Source organism: Agelaius phoeniceus, chromosome 5 (genome assembly GCF_051311805.1).
Source record: "Agelaius phoeniceus isolate bAgePho1 chromosome 5, bAgePho1.hap1, whole genome shotgun sequence".
Taxonomy (NCBI): domain Eukaryota; kingdom Metazoa; phylum Chordata; class Aves; order Passeriformes; family Icteridae; genus Agelaius; species Agelaius phoeniceus.
In genome coordinates this window covers 59,769,480-59,786,669 of record NC_135269.1, presented here as the reverse complement: position 1 = coordinate 59,786,669, position 17,190 = coordinate 59,769,480, and the positions used below count along the sequence as shown (strand labels likewise).

Here is a 17,190-nt window from a genome sequence, read left to right as displayed (position 1 = left end):
TCAGAGGAGCTTTTGTGGTTTTTTTATTCAGAAGTCTTTTGAGAACACAGAGTCAGTGTCAAGAGCTGCCACTAGATGGACTGAGAGCAAAGATTAAGTGCAGCTCTACACAATAAAAGCATTTGATTATTGGAACAATTAGCCAAGACCATGGGCCCTTTCCATCATTTGAAGCCTTCAGAGGTCAAGAACAGCTGCTGTGTACTGTAGAGGGTCAGACTAGATGATGAGAAAAGCCTCTCTAGTCTTCAACAGCTCTGTGAGTCCCTGTGAACACAAAGTGTGAACTTTGATGCCATTTATTTTAGAGTGATGAGACTGATAAGCTGAGACTAGAAGAGGAGGAAAGGCACCTGGTGGTTCAGGCAGACTGGCTGGGGGCAACAGTTCCTGACCTACAGCTGCCTATTACATGTTATGCAATAATTTTATCTGAAGTCTACAAAAATCAGCGTGAGTTCTGCCACAGCTTTTAATTGCTATGTCTCCACCTATGACACATCCCTGAAGTGCTTCCAGATTTGTGGATTGACATTGCTCTGAAAGTTTCAAGAGTGATTAGGAAAGAGCACAGGTCACTTTTCCTGGTGGGGTCTAATTCCCCCAGGCAGTTTATGTGTGATCATGTTACCGGGGTTTTTGTGCTTTTCTCCAAAGGCTCTGCTTTCATGCTGGTGTTATAAATAGCACTTGGAACAAACATCAGAAGTCTCAGCTTCTGGCAATGTAACTTCATTTATATCAAGGAATATAAAAATGCTGATACTACATTTCTTCATGATCTGAAAGAGACCTACACATGAGAACTACTTGAGCTGCAGAGATGGAGAAGGTCTGCCCAGGAGGTGCCACTTTGTGACTGCTCATAGGAGCAGGAGATCCCCTCATAGGAGCTTGGATCCCCTCAGAGAAGGAGGGTCATATAAGGGAAGTAATCGTTCTCCTCCTGAGCAAAGAATCTGGCTGCTAGCTTATGTTATGGGAGCCAGATTGTAACACCATCATGTAACTAACATTTTAACAGCAAGCAGCCACAACTGCACACTGCACATGCCCCAGCTGGTTGGGTGTCTGACACCCCCAGCCACAACAGGCCCTTTGCAAAGCTCCAGCTGAAAGGCTGAGCACAGGTTTGCCCCCCCCCGGCCTCCATCTGCACATGCCTTGTCTGAACTAGTCCCTGCAAGCTCCCTGTGTTGTCACAGGGGAGAAAGAGACACTGGGGGTGGCTTATTAAAAAGCAGACATCTAGAATAGATCAGATGAGCTGTGCCCTGAAAGCAGCTCTTTCTGCATGCCTAGATCAGATATCAATGCCTACAAAGTGCACACAGAGGTAAATCAGCTGAGTCTCAGTCCAGGTTTTTCAGGCAAGGGCAGGCCTGTGCCACTGCACCAGTGCCTGAGGAAGCTGAAAATGAGGGAAAAACTGAGCATGGAGGTCAGCCAGGCTCTGCTGCTGCCTGCTCAGGTCCCAGGGAGAGATGGGGCACCACCCACACTTTGTCAGTGCTCCAAGGTCTGCTTTCTGGGACCTGTCTTGGGGCAATTCTGCAGCTGGAAGCAGATGCCATGAGATGTGCATCACAGCAGCCCAGTAGAAAAGCATGGGCCCGGCCAGGAGATAAAAGACGCCAAATGCAAGCTTCAGCAAGTTTCTGCAGCAGGCTCTTTATTGAGTGAGAGACACACTTGCAAACAAAACAGATGACTGCATCTGACCCTGAATTGTATTCAAGAATGGTACCACTCTGCAGTTCTTTGGTACCAAACTTCAGCTGCTGTGGGTCAATAGATGCCTGGGATTTCAGCTGGTGAATTACACGGGCAAGGCAGGGCTTGGTCTGGCCATGCAGTTGTGCTTCATTTTTGATTCCTCTTGTGGACACCAGCTGGGGCCATGCAGACTGGAGCAGCAGCTCGGTGTTTGCACAGGATTGGCCCCTCTGTGGCCAGCACTGCCTGCTGGGCAGCTGTGACAGCTTCCAGAGGGGCTGTGTGCATCCCATACACATGAACCTCACTCAGGGAGGGTTTGCAGCCTGGTCCTGTCCATGTGGGCAGCAGGGCTGGTGGACCCACAAGCTGCTGTATCTGCACATTTAGCACAGCTCTGGGCACAGCACCCTGTGAGGGGACAGGGTGGGAAGACAAAGAGCTGCTGGAGAGGGTCCAGCAAAGGGCAACAAAGACAATGAGGGGTCTGGAGCATCTCTCTTATGAAGAGAGACTGCAAGCACTGGGCCTGCTTAATCTAGAGAAGACTGAGAGGGAATCTCATCATAAATATCTCAATGATGCCAAGAGGATGTGCCAGACTCTTTTCAGTGGTGCCAGCGACAGGAGGAGGAGGAATGGCCATAAAAAAAACCCAAAAAGAACCACAATAAATTCCACCTCAACATTAGGAAGAACTTCTTTATGTTGTGGGCAGGAACACTGGAACAGCTGCCCAGGGCAGACATGGAGTCTTCCTCTCCAGAGAGATTCAAAACCCACCTGGACACATTCCTGTGTAACCCGATTTTGGTGATCCAGCCTTGGCAAGAAGGTTGGATTGATGTTCTCCAACAGCCCCTTCCAACGCTAATTATTCTGTATTTGTGTAACAACAGGAGCACCCCCGGCCCTATCGGCCCCAGGAGGAGGAGAAGCTCCAGCACCCTTTCTCTGGCCTGGTGCCAGCTCTCTCCATCCATCTCCCCTTTCCTGCAGGTACGGAAAGCGATGGCAGAGAAGGGCTCTGTGCCAGTCGGTCAGCGGCTGCTCAGCTCAAACTCGCTCCAGGCGCTGCTGGCAGAGAGGGAGGCAGGGCATGGAGCAGCTTGAGGCGGGGAAGCGGAGGCACGGCCTTGCCCCGGGGCAGCCCGGCTGTGGGGAGCCCACAGAGCCCCGCGGAGCCCCGCTCCTGCTGCCTGGGCTCCTGCAGCCTCCCCGGGACCCCGCTCCTGCTGCCCGGGCTCCCGCAGCCTCCCCGGGACCCCGCTCCTGCTGCCCGGGCTCCCGCAGCCTCCCCAGGACCCCGCTCCTGCCGTGGGCTCCCTCAGCCTCCCCGGGCCGCGGGCTCCCCCTGCGCGGGAGCGGCCCCAGCGCGGCCCAGCCCCGTGGTGACACCGAGCGGCGGCACCGGGCCCGGCTCCTTCGGGCTCTGCCCGCACTCCCCCAGCTCCGCACGGGGCCCGAGCACCGCAGGGCCCGTGGGAGGGGGTCAGGCAGAAAGAAAAGTGACTGGAGAAAAACGGGGGAGAAGAGCCCGACCGCCAGGCATCGTAGCGATGCAGGCGTATCGGGAAAGAGATGATCCCCTTACAGGATTTATCCGCTGCAGAGCGCATTGGGTCACTCCAGGAACGATCAAATGACCTATTTTCTGTTTGCTTTGAGCTCTTCCATTTGCCACACTGAACTGAACCCGTTCCTTGCTGTTCAGCTGAGACACACGATGGGTGCTCCTGTCCTTCATCACTTACTCTATTGTAGGCAGGGAAGGATGCTCCGGCAGTTCCCTGCACAGTCATGGGCACCAAAGCAAGGAGGAACCATATTCAATCCATTTTCACACTGAATTTCTAAATGCTCCTCCCTGCAACATCCAGCCTGATCACATCGTCCCACTTCATGCAAGCAGCATAACCACACTGACACCTAGAGAGGAGGCTGAGGTTTCCCTGTTAACTACCAGCACCAGGGCTAGCTGTCTAATACACTTTGAAATGCCCTTAGAGATGTGAAAGCTTGCAGCCTGTGGCAGAAACATCTATGAGATTAGACACCCCCAACATTTCAGGGGGGAAAAAAAGCAGTTTAGAAAAGTGACAGCATTCAAAAACATCAAAATGGACACTAATTTCTGCCAGTGACTTTCTGCTGAAGGGTATTTCCTAGTCACTATACCAAATACAACAGTATTTTCTTGCTATGAAATACTAAAAAGCAAGGACTAAAATCCAGATATGAAACCTCACCTATTTAGCTGCTATCCAGCTATGAAAGTGTCTGAAGAAGTTTGACACCTTGTTCTGTAAATCTGTATCCCAAAAGCCTCCCCAAATATCTGAGCACCCCATTTGAGCCTGCCCAGGGAGATCCAAGTCCCACCAATATCTAACAGCAGTATATCAAGCTCAGTGATATATAAACCTCAGTGAAGAATTTCCCAAACTACTTTGCCTGATGCCAGGACATGTTTTGGCATCCTACCAATGCCACTGGTGCTGAAGGGGATGAGAGAGAAGGGGGAAGTGGGCAGAGCATTGGTGTAACCCTGTCTGTCTGCACAGGGTGGGTGGTGTCCCTGGGACAGCTGACAGCTCACCCATGGCAGGGCACCCTCCAGGACCAGCACACCTGCAGCTGGTACCTCACACCCTTGTGTCCCCTCCCCACCCACTGGTGCAGTGAAGGAGCCAGCCTGGATGATCAACAAAGAACTAGAGTAACAGACATTTCAGGACAGCATTTTAGCGTTGCTCTGTAAGTCAGGACAGGGATTTCCTCATGCACAGCCAGTGCTGAATCACTATCATGCTCTTACATGCTCCTGAAGAGATCCTGCCCCATCACTGAACCAGAAGCTTTTTCCACAGAGTTAAAAGGGCATGAACTTACCCTCTCTTAACAAAATAAAGCAGCAGCCAGCCCCAGGGTGCCTCCAGCCAGAACTTGGCTGTAATCACTCTGCTGGCTCTTCTTGCATGAAAGAATCACTGTCCTTTCAGCTTTGATAGCTGTAGGTCATGACAGGTGGTTGCAACTGAATGGTAGCTCAAGAGATGAATCCAGAAGGGACTGATCCTCCTGCCCATTTTGGGGCACCAGCACATATGCATGGCCAGTAAAACTCCATCTCTCCAGCCTGGAGGCCTATTGCACTTGCTGTAAATCCATACAAGTAACTGCCCAGCTCATGGAAAAACAAGTTCATGGTCTCTTGAAGAAGAAAGTAGATCTTCCAAGTTTGCAGCACTCCTGCTCAACTTCCAGCAAGAAAATGTTGAAAGCTCTGAGTGCCCACATTGGCCACATGTTAAACCAGACAGTCAGTAAAATTCAAAATAAAATTACTTCCTTAATTAAGAGTTTTCAGGGCCTCAGGACAAAAAGGAAATACAGGCCCTTTGGCTTTTTACTTTAGCAAAGCATTTCTCAAATTCATTTCTTGGTCTATCTTCATTCTCGAGATGCTCTTCAAGGAACTGAATGCAAAAAGCCTCCTGTGCCTGCCAGTCCTTTCTCATTACTTTTGATGCACAGTCTCTGTGGAAACTAAAGCTAAAAATAATCATCCTTGTCTCCTCTACTAGCACATACTATTTTATTCTCTAACCATGATTGCTTCATCTACCTGCACTCATGATCTTCTAGGAAGACACCTTCCCAGTATCATGCCAATTTTTGTATGAGCCCTCTCCAGGGGTACTGCTGGTGTTGTGCCTGGGATCATTGCCTGCACGCTGTCATAAAGATGCCTTGCATCCACAGTCACTACTGGGAACCTCTGAAAACTCCAAATTCAGCTCTGAGCTGCTGCATCTTGAAGGACTCTATCCCCATTTTTCTCCTTTGCACAATTATGAGAATAATGTGTCCTGTCCTCTTCTGCTGCTGATCGGGGTCTTTGCTGGTCAGCTCACAGTGAAATGTCCAGTTGAATTTCAGGCTGTTTCCATGGTGTAAACAGGACCTGTTCCAGGGCAGTAGAAGCACATCATGTCAGTAAAGGACCCAGAGCCAACAGTGGCCCTTCTGCAAAGAGGGAAAACTCCCAGTGCAAAACTCCTTGTGTAAGAGTAGGCCAAATTCAGTCTCAAGGCATCACAGCTTCCTTTTGCTCTGTGCAGACTAGGCTAGGTACCAGAAAAATATTTTTTATTAGATAACCACCATCTGTCCTTTACAGTTTTCCCAGTCTTTTGTTTCTTTGCTGGACAGCAATCTTTATGTAACTGCAGGCAGAGACCTCAACAAGCCACTAATGCCACCCAAATGCCAACTGAAAATCTGAGCAATATAAGAGGATCTACAAAAAAACCACCCCTGAGATCTTCCATGCTGCAGCCACCTCTCTGTGGAAGAAGAGGTGTGCCATTCCAGTTCATAGGATCAGGCACAATATAGAAATAAGTGTTCTCTAGCCATTTTAGAGTGATTATGAAATGAAACCTGAGGATACAATTCCTGTATTAATGTGACTGTTGAGGGAGCAGCTAAAACATTTTGTTCTGCTAGAGCCGGTGTAAAAGCAGAAAATAATTTCTTGGATCTGAAAGCTGTTTAAAAAGAAAATACTACAAAGCTTGAAAAGGAGTAGAGTCTAGTGGCTCATAAAGGTAATAGTGAAATATAGTATTTTCAATTCAGAAAAAGGGAAAGAAAAGCCACAGAAGCATAAAGCAGGAGAGTCCAGCAGAAGGATTAGCATGCACAGTGCAGCCATTCACCCCAGAGCAAAGGAGAGCTCCAAGGGAACCTGATCATATTAAACGTTAAGCTAAAATTAGATGCTTGCAAAAGCAGATTGGGATGCAAAAATTAAAAATAGCTACTGTATCTGCAGAAAGTAGTGGAGAATTAGATTTGAAGTCACCAGAGGAAGATGATTTAGGGGATGTTGTATATAAATGAGAAAATAAAAAGGAGCTAGGAAGATCAACATGTATAACGACAGATAGAATACCATCCCAAGGCAGGGCAGGTGCAGCATATGAAATGACTACTGCTTTACATGACAAGAAATAACCCAGGGGATTCAGCTGCTGATCTTAAGCCACAGAAAGCAACATCTCTGGCTCTGAGTGCAGGCTACTTCAAACTTCAAATTAAATTGACACCAAACAGGTGAATTGATTAAAGCTTGTGCTAATACCAGTTTTTACTCAGATTGTGAGTTAAATATCAGCATGGAGCCTCTTCCATGACTGCATTAAGTCAAAAGGCTGCACAGACAGGTAAGGAGGAAACACAGCTGGCAGTGATAATGTGAAGTCACAGGCCAAGAAAAGACAGAGCAAGATTTATGAATAAATGAGGAGTTGCTCAATTGTTGACAGGATGTAATAGCAAGCACAAACCACCCTTTGCTGATAGGGCACAGGTACCTGCAAGCAGCAGGTACAGTCTCCTGGCAGCAGCAGCAATCAATCAGATTCCATGGGCCTGATGGATTATGAGAGCCAGCTGTCCAAATACACCCCTACTGTTTGCAACAATCACTAATGTAGCAGAATGACAGGGAACCTACTTAGAGACCTAGAAGAAGGCTCTTATAGGAGAATGCTCTACTATTATGGGTTTTCTCCAGGAGGGGGGGGGGAAGCCTGAGGAAGCATTCCTGTGTCAGCCAAGCAGAACCCACAGTGAAACATTAACTGAAAACATGGATAACAGAGAATAAGATTTCCTCAAAGAAAGAATGAAAGAAAAACATGGTCAGGTTTGGCACATATTTCCCTGGCCCCTAGAGTGCTTGTCCTGAAACAACGGGCAAAACCTTTGACTGTGTCCATGTGGCCACAAATTTTAAGGATGGCACAACATCAGTCAGCTCTATCTTGCTGACTTCCTAACTCAGGATGAAGAATGAAAGATCCAGGCAGGAAGAGAGCTACTGAGTACAGGTAAAGTTTTGGAAGTTACAACTAAATATTAAAAGGAAAATTTTTAAAAACACAAGGCTAAAATTTTTAATTTCTTCTACCTGCTCTAACTACACAGTGTCTGTAGGAAAGCAGTGTTTATAAGGGTACACCTGGATTCACTTGACATGACAGAAGCAAATTCCACATTTGAGTCAGCCTCTAAAATGCAACTCTGGAGTGTTGCTAATACACAGGGACTACATCTTAAGCTTGAAGAAAACGCCCTCATTCCCTAATAGTTAAGGGATGGGGATGCACTCCTATCCTGTACCATTCTTTTGACTAATTATTCAGCTTAGTATTTCAAGGTGATTAAGCAGCAAAGTCTTGCTTCTGACTCTGGTCTCTGTGACAACAGTTTTGCTTTAGGCAATACAGCAAATCTGTTAGGAATGAACACACACTAAGTCCTCCCACAAGAATAGAAGTAGATGATCCAGGATGATCCGGAATATTTGATGTGCTGTCATGACTTGCTCAGGAGTGGGGCCTTTTTGGAAGCATGAGGGACTGTCTTCAGGCAGTTTCCAGGAGTGAGGTACCCTACAGCTCCCCAGGAGTTTGCAGTAGGGCCTGCAGCCAAACCAGCACAGCATGGCCCCAGCTTTATGTGCTGCTCAGTTCTGGGCAATGGGGGAAAATAAACAGGCTGCAGGTACCCTGTGTCTATGAGGAGGTGATGAACCCGGAGTCTCACAGCCCTTCACATCAAGGTGGCATCTGTTTGCTTTCTCTTCTTCAGTGGCAGCTCCACCCCCATGCCTTCCACTGCTAGCCAAGTGAGCAGCAGAGCCAGAGCCTTGAAGAATTCACCAGCCATCACTGTTGGGCTCCAGTACAATCCATTCTAGCAATGGTGCTGGCCTGTCAGCTTGTGTTCCAGTGTCCCAGCCTGTGCTGCAGATGGGTTTGCTGCTGAGGTGACAGGGCCAAAGAGGTACAGACCTCAGAGTGACTCCATCCTGCACTATTGGCACTGGCTCTTGGGGATTTGGCATTGCCAGGCCTCTCTTGGATTTAATTTTCTACTGCTTCTCCTGCAGGCTGGTGGCAAAGCTCTCAGCCAGCACTGTCACCGTGCCACCTCCCACAGCAGGGACACTCCCAGGAGTCAGCATATGCAGAATATGCACAATATACAGCATTGTCACAGAGGCCTGATCCCAGAGCACTGGTCACAGCAGCCTAAATCGATGTATTTGCTTCCTTAAACACCTCCTAATGCTAATGGATTCTATTCTTCACTAAGGAGTTCTCTATTGTAACCCCATGCTGACTCCTCAGCTTTATTTTCCTTCACCATCACCTTACAGCCCTCCTCCCCACCATGGGGTTCTGATCAAAATCCCATCTCCAGCATCACACCAGGGATCACACAGCACTTGACTTGCTAGGGCTGCAGAACTATAGCCTGCTACCAGGATAATTCCTGCAGTATGAGAGGGTTTTGATGAGCTTGCTCCACTGATGGCTGCAAGTAAAATTGCTGCCAGCTGAGGATTACAAACCTGTAGAGAGCTGGCAGAGATCCAGGCCCTTTGTTGCCTCAGTACAGAGGGATCAAGCACACTGCATCCCCTGATAGCAGTGGTGACTCTTGTGCACTCAAGATAAAGCTGGGAAATCAGACAGCCATCCCCTCCCCCAGCATGAGTAAATAAGACACTGAGTGTTTTGGTGCTGCCTGCACAAACATGATGTTAGTTCAAAGGCAGGGACTGCTCAGCCCTTTGTGGGTGTCCAGGGTAAGTGAGAGCAGCTGCTTTCCCCTACTGCAGGATGCTTCCCATGCCATCCCAGCTGCAGGACCCAGCAGCCATCAAAGCCTGCAGGATTCTGATCAGTCCCTCCCCCTGCAGAGGGAAACCAGTTTTATCCTAATGAGCCACAAGCACAAGAAGCACGGGGTTACTTCTCCTTTCTTAAAATCTTGCTTGTTGTGGTCTACATATCACACTTACCTTGGCCTGCTAACAGCAACCTGGCTCTGCATTTAGCACTATGGAACAGACACACATGCAGCCTGAATTTGTACAAAACACAACCCTTATTTCTGAATGTCTATTTTACAAGCTATAGCCCTGCCTCTTCCATCACTTCATCTTTTGAAGGACAGCACTCTGGGGATGTGACACAGTTGTTTCTTCTACAAAAAGCATAAAGGTAAATTTCAGCCTAAGGAAACAAGGGATGTCTTTTTGAGTGAGTATGAAATTTAAGTTTTTGTTGAAACAATCAGTGTGCTAAGCTTTCCAGCTCTGTTTCACTTGTTGGCTAGAACTCAGCCATCAATAAGACATATACTGATCTAATCCATTACAGCTCTCATGTGTGCAAAAATACTCACTATTACCATTTTACAACTAGGCCACACCATTGACTAACAGATCTGTTTGTGACAAAATAGATAAGCACCTAAGAAATAGACAGGAACATAGTTCTGTTGAAAATATTAAAGGTTAATAAAAAAAGTTTAGCCACATCATCTATAACCTTAAGTCCCAAAGATTGAAAAGCTTAATGTATAATTACCATCTTTTTTCTTAGACAACATGAAAATAGGAGTTTCAGATTTTAGGATGAAATATGTATTTTTAAATAAATAAACCTGCACAGTGATGCAAACAAATGAAAATTGCCCTTATTACCTCTTACAAAAGGCAATTCAAATGAAATTCTGAAGTTACAAAAGCCCCTGCTCTGAACAGACAGAAAAGTGCTGAGCAGCAGAAGCCTGCAGGAGTGATACATAGCCCTCTTTACCAAAAAACCTGCAGGGCCCCAATGTAAGAGCCCCTCCTGCAGCACAGGTAACTCCTCCAGCCACAGCTAAAGCCCTGCCCCAGAAACTGCAAAGCCAATGAATGCATCTGCATGCACTGCTGCAGCAACAAGGAGCCAAGGCACGTTCCTTCAGCAGCACTCATGACTTTATTACACTCTTTGACACTACAGTTTGCTATCAGAAGGTCAATAGCTCTGGCACACCAAACAATTACAACTTGCATTATATACACACTACTATGTCTATGTTCATCACAAACAGTTTAAACAAAACAAAAAGAACTGAACAGCCTTTGTATTAACTTTGTTGAAGCATTCTCTCTGGGCAATTCACAGGGAGTCAGGCACCTTAATAAAGAAGTCCACATGAGAAGACCCAAATACCATTCCTAATGAATGAGCTGAACATCAATGAAGAGTTTGTTATATTCAGACATCTCCCCTTACACCCTTTCATGTACAAACTCTGTTCATGCACCTCAAAAGTAACAGAGAGAAGCCCAAGAAGTAGCAGACTATATCAACTTTGATTTCTACAGTATTTGTGTTTTGGGCCATACTTTCTTTTTACTCCCTCCCCCACCTCCTTCAAGGGTTGAAGTCATCTATTGCACCCAGATACAAACTCTCATATTAGTGAGACTAGAAGCTATGAACTCATTCAACAAATTGCCTTTTTCAGAGATTGTCACAAACCATTAAACAGTTACTACATATTAAACATAGGAGTAATGTCCTTCCTGACAGGCTCAGCAGCAGATCTGATAGGACTATCTGGAAACCTACACATCTTGGCTGCAACTTTGACAGAGCTATGAATTCTACTCAGGAGACTTTTGCTAGGTATCAGTGGCAGGAAGAAATGAAACTGCATTTTCACCTGCCCTGGGTGAATTTATTTTCCATTTTTCAGAGAAGACTTGGCAGAACTAAACATGATGCAGTAATAACCCAGATAGAGTTGCTTCTCAGCCATGCCTCCTATAAGGTTAATTTAAGAACCAGAAAGGGTCAGCATCCAGATAACCTCTTCATTTTGCTCTTCAAAAACTGCAATACAATGCTGCACAGCCTTGAAAGACAATATATTTCATGATAATTAAACACTTCAGTTGGAGTACCCAAGACCTTCCATCAAACTATAGTACAAAATAGAAGTTTGTATGAATTATCAGTCATTACTGAAATGAATCCTAATGGCCTCATGCTCTTGGTAGTGTGATGTGAAAGTAGAAGCACTTCAAAATATCAACTTGTTTTTATACTCTTTCAGTTGTACTTTCAGAAATTCTGTTCCATTGGCTGTGCAGGTTGGTGTCCTTGTATACAAGCCAAACATTTCCTGCCCATAAAATCATATTAAGCAAGCCAAATACCTGTAGAGAAAGCAAAAGGGGGAAATGTAATATTAAGTTTGTTGTGTTTGATTGGGTTTTGTTTTTCTTTTTTTAAAACAAGACAGAAAGTCTCTTCAAGACAAACCAGTAACAAGCACTATTTTTGGCACCCCTTTCATTTGGACAAGACATTTCCAAACTCTTCAGAGTAATATAAGCTATTTTAGCTTTTTAACAGAGCTCTTTGTAGGCCAGATAGTCAAACTTACTCCATACTTTTCACAGAATTAGACAAATTCTTTTCAGTCACTGAGCACCCCCACATATGCACTCTCATACCAAATGACTGATTATTACGCCAATGAATAAACAGCCTGAGTTTTGAAAGGTAGGATTCACTAGGAAGATCACACAATAAGCCCAATCTGCTCTGATATGAAGTGTTCTTTGTATGAACATGAGCTTCATACCATTATGTTTCAAGGAACCTCAATCTGATGTGTAAAAATGCTCACAGTTGAGTAAAAAGCTAGGTTCAGCACCAGCACAGCATTTCCTCTTTACTTATATCAGTCATCAAACCACGTGGGTGGCTCAGTAAGATATTTTAAGTTGCTCTGGGCTAAAAGCATAAATAGACACTCAAATGTGTCTAGAAATGCTGCATGTAACAGCTCTAGAGGCAGATCCTGCAAGATGTTTCTCTTAATTTCCTTTAGAAAAAAACTTGCTTCCTCCAAGAAATTATTTGCCCAGTGTTTTACCACAGTATTAATGGACCTGAATGACAAATAACCCATAAAGAAATCTTAACACAGAGCAACACATGCAATCAGTAGAACAGGGCTCTCAGGTGCCATTTCTTGTTTCCCAACACATTTATTGTACCCATATGGAGGAAGGCATACATACCACTGACACATTCAGAATTCCCATGCTGGTCACAGAAAGAAAATGGCAAGTTGTTCCTGGTGCTTTGCAAGATTCAATTCCTGGAACAATGCTGGCTCCTGTGGACACCTTGATGTCAGCAAGAGCCTTTGCCCAAACAAAAGTACTGACCAGCCACAGAAAGGCTATCAAGACACTGATTGCCAAGTCCTACACAAGAGAAATACTAATTAACAGGTTAAAAAAAAATTCAGGCATATACATGAGAGCGAGGCAGGGACAGTATGAGCTATATCACCAAGATAACTGCATCGATGCTAACAATCACAAGCAAATTTAGTCATTAACAACATTATAGCTAGAACTCAGTGTTGATAACCAGCTACAAAACTATATGCTTGTGCTTGATAGATGCAAAAGACAATCTTAACCTAAGAAATCTGTTTCTAAAAGCAGATGCCTAGCACCTATTTTATGAGAATTTAAACCAAAGTTAAGTAAAGCAAGGGTGATGGGAAAAGGGCAGAGGACTTAAATCTGGGTGGCTGATGGGCTAAAGCTTGGTTTGAAAAGTCATTAAGTCCATTTTCAAGCATGTTATGAATTTTCTCATTCAGAGCTTCAATATTGAAGGTGACTAAAATTCACAATGTAACTGTTTAACTATTTTCCTCTGCCAATTGCAGCAGGTCCTCTATACAGAGAAAAAATGTCAGATTAACAGAGGACATCCCACTTATGGAACAATATACTCAATTCCATGATACAAAAGAAAAGTTGTGGTGAAGATAACTGTTCACCTGAAAAAGTGAAAGTTCATTCCACTGCTTCAATAACTGCATAAGGTGTGATGCCATGGAAGGCCAAGGGCTTTGGGTCCCCTTTTCTGCTCAAGCCCTGTAGGGACCACTCTGAGATACTTGTGCTCACACTTCATTTAACTTTTGTAACTACTGGATATTCACTAATTATTCTTGCATTAGCAAAAGTTCTCATCCCTTTGCAGCTTCAAAGTCAAAGCATTAAAATATCTCAGTATTACTTACAGTTAGTGGAAACTTGTTATTTTGCTGATACACATGGTTATATCCAATATATACCACGAGGGCAGTAACGCAGTAGAGGAACACCAATGCTGCCAGTGCAACAAAGAAGCGTGCAGAAGAGGAGAAGTCACCCGTGAGGCAGACATCAGTCCAAGTGCCACCACAGCCTTTTGGGTCTGGTGCACTAAATACAGCAGTATTCAACCTGTGAAGATTATATCCATGAATTCCCAATTTGGAAGGAGACTTAGCAACATTGCTTGAGAGACTTGCAGTTAAACAAGGTGATCAGGACTTAAAAGGCGTTATGGCTACAAAACCCACAAACACTGAAGCTGAATAAATAAAGCTGTATGACAACCATTGACCACTCTGTGACCAGCACAGAATTATTTCAGATCCTCACTCTCCCCTCCAAATGCTGGGGTTTGTGACAAAATTCTAAACAGTTGTAGTATTCTTTACTGACTGTCCATTGAATCAATCTCTATATTTATTTATGTTATTACATTTATTGAACACATATGGAACACCAACCCTGCACTCTGCAGTTGTGCTGCTGCAAAAGCTAAGAGGAAGCCTTTTTCCTTCTGCTCCAGGAAAGGAGCTTTTCTCTACAGGAGCACTGCAATGACACTGAAGTATTTAGGTTTTTTGTGCCCAACAGCCTCACCAAGATAATACTGGAATAAACTGAAAAGAATCTTCCATTCAGTCTCTGAACAAAAATAGGATAATGGCACATTCAAAATAATCTTATCTGGACCTCCAAAGCAGCTACAAATTGATGAAGAATTAGGCTGTTAAAATGGATTGTGGTTTTTGTCTTACTAATTACATTCATGCACTGCTAGACTGGAGCTTAAGATAGAGTAATACAGAGCATAACAGCCTACTGCCATTTCCAACTACCTCTTTCTATAAGGTACTAACAAATTCAGTGCTTTGAATGACTTCAACTAAATATTTTATTGCTGCTACAGAGCAAGCCAGAAGTTTCACATCTTCACTTATACAGTAAGCACATGTTCATAAGGAGGCAGATAGGGAAAAGGGGAATAAAAAGTAGTTATCAAGTAATAACTGAGGAGCTAATGCTCACCTGAATGGATAAGCAAAAGCAGCTGTAACTGTTTTGTTTACCACACCATCACAGGAAACTAGAAGAGCAGTTTCACCTCGAAAGCCTCCGCATGTGGCAAAAACAAAGATGGCAAGAACCTGTACGAATTGATACACAGAAACATTAGTGCACAGCACTAGAGCTCAAAGGGAGCAAACTCAACATTTAGCTGAAATAGCTAAAGACAAGAAATAGCAACAAAGTTAGCAAAGCTGAAGTATGAAGTGATGTCAAGAAGAAAATGTCAAGTTTCTAAAATCCAAAAGCATAAGCAACACTGCTAACCAAAGCCCATCTAAAAGTGCTTTCTGTATATTTTATTTTTAGTTGCACAGAAAAATTTTTGGGGGTTGTATTTTGTTGGTTTTTTTGTATGCTAACAGCCAGCATAGTATTTCTTGCAGGTGATACAGGAAATATTCTTACAAGTCTTGCATATCCACAACTATGAATTCAAACAGAAAGTACATGCTCAGAGTATCACATATCAACTTTACTCTCTAAATAGCTTTTATCACGTTTTACCACACTCTTTTCTCACTATCCAGACCTTAAAGCCCCAGTCATCAGAACACATAACACACAGCAGCTTGTGCTGCTGTAACACATTTGCAATTCGCACATCAAGTTTACGTGTCTGCAGTTCAAGGGTGAAGCTGAGAGCAGCCCAGTGCTGGACACCCAGCAGCAGCAACCTGGGGCAGGGCCTGTCAGCCCAGGGGCTCACACCTCCCCAGGGATACCCAGCCCCCCCAGCTCCACTCACCCATTCAAGGACCTTAACAAAGCCCAGAGGCTCTAGGAGCATGCTGATGTCCATCCTCAAGCCCACCATCCTGGGAGGGACCAAGGGAACCAGCAACAACACCAACCAACTGCTGCAGCACCCCTGGCACGTCCCTATAAGGGCAGCCCTTGCCACACCCCTCACCTGGAGGTGGGCATGGACCCACCCACAGATACCCAGCTGGGGCTCTTCAGCCTGGGGAAATGGTGCTGGGGCTGTCACCAGGGGAACAGCACTGGCCATTTGTGCAGTGAGGCAGCAGTGACTTCTTCCTCAGCTCCTTCCTCTCCCTCTCTCCCACCCAGCACGCTTTGGACAGTTGTATGTGCTGTACCTTGAGCTTGATGATTTGATGGCAAATGAGGCACAAGCACCTGACAGTCTGTGTGCTTGCCAAAATCTCATTGACTGCCTTTGGCTATTTAAGCTTTAATTGTCTATGTGCTTGCCAGAATCTCATTGACTGCCTTTGACTATTTAAGCTTTAATTGTTTTCTGTGACTGCACTTTGTTGCTGATATGTTAATCATCAGTAAAAGTGAAGAGCTAAAGCTCATGGTGAAGAAGGTTTGAGGATGTCAGAGGGGCTGCCCTCTTCCCTGGCCAGAGACCATGGATAGCCAAGGTGGCCATGGGCACAGCACTCACTGCCAGTTTCCTGGCTCTGATTCAAGATCCTGTAGGAATTTCTTCTGGGATTGCTGGGGGCCTTTGAGGAGCACCAGAATGTCAGGTGCCCCTCTTGGGAAGGGGCGACTACAGGAGGCTGTAGACACTTCTAGCAGGATCCAGCTGATCTGGCAGTTTATAGCAAGATCTGAAGCAGATCCTGGCCAAAGGCCCTGGGTCCCAGCTGAGTGCCACTATTGCTGCCAGGCAGCCTTGCAGAGGGTGCTGAGGAGATGCCAGTGGAAGAGCTGGCTTTGGGTCCAGCTCCTGGCTGTAGTTAGAGGCTGCAGCAGCTTGTGCCAAAGGGGGCCTGCAGCCTCCACAGGGCAGCAGAGGCGTGCTCAGCTGTGAGGGTGGTGGTGGTGGTGATGATGATGATGGTGGTGATGGTGGTGGTGCTGGTGGTGGTGGAGGTGTGCTGAGGGTCTCAGTCCCAGCACTGCCAGGATCAGCTCTCCCTTGGCCCAGATGGAGCTGCTGAGGGGTTGCAGCTCTCCAGTCCTGGGGCTGACAAGCTGAGGTACTGTCACAAATATGTTTTATGAAAAATCCTTTCCTTAGGATTTTTTTCTCCTGAGAAGCTGAGAGGCCTCAGGAACACAATGTAACCAATGGTTATCTGCTGCTGTGGAATGCAACACGTAGATCTGTGATTGGTCTCATGTGGTTGTTTCTAATTAATGGCCAATCACAGTCCAGACTGTCTCTGTCAGTCACAGGATTTTGTTATCATTCCATTCTTCTTCTTCTTTCTTGCTAGCCTTCTGATGAAATCCTTTCTTCTATACTTTTAGTATAGTTTTAATATAATATATATCATAAAATCCAGCCTTCTGAAACATGGAGTCAAGATTCTCGTCCCTTCCCTGTTCTTGGGACCCCTGTGAACACCAGCACAAGGTGCTCTATGGAGCTG

The 17,190-nt window shown here is 45.4% G+C and overlaps 1 protein-coding gene across 1 annotated transcript; it reads right to left on the bottom strand.

The window, feature by feature from the left end:
* Positions 1–10,649: 10,649 nt before the first annotated feature.
* On the bottom strand, positions 10,650–15,653 carry SYPL1 (synaptophysin like 1). Its single transcript, XM_054632218.2, has 5 exons — positions 15,585–15,653; positions 14,798–14,916; positions 13,696–13,900; positions 12,671–12,859; positions 10,650–11,797 (listed from the first exon to the last, which is right to left on the bottom strand). Exons 1-5 carry the CDS (start codon positions 15,651–15,653, stop codon positions 11,681–11,683), a joined length of 699 nt encoding a protein of 232 aa, XP_054488193.2. The 3' UTR covers positions 10,650–11,680.
* Between the last annotated feature and the right edge of the window lie 1,537 nt (positions 15,654–17,190).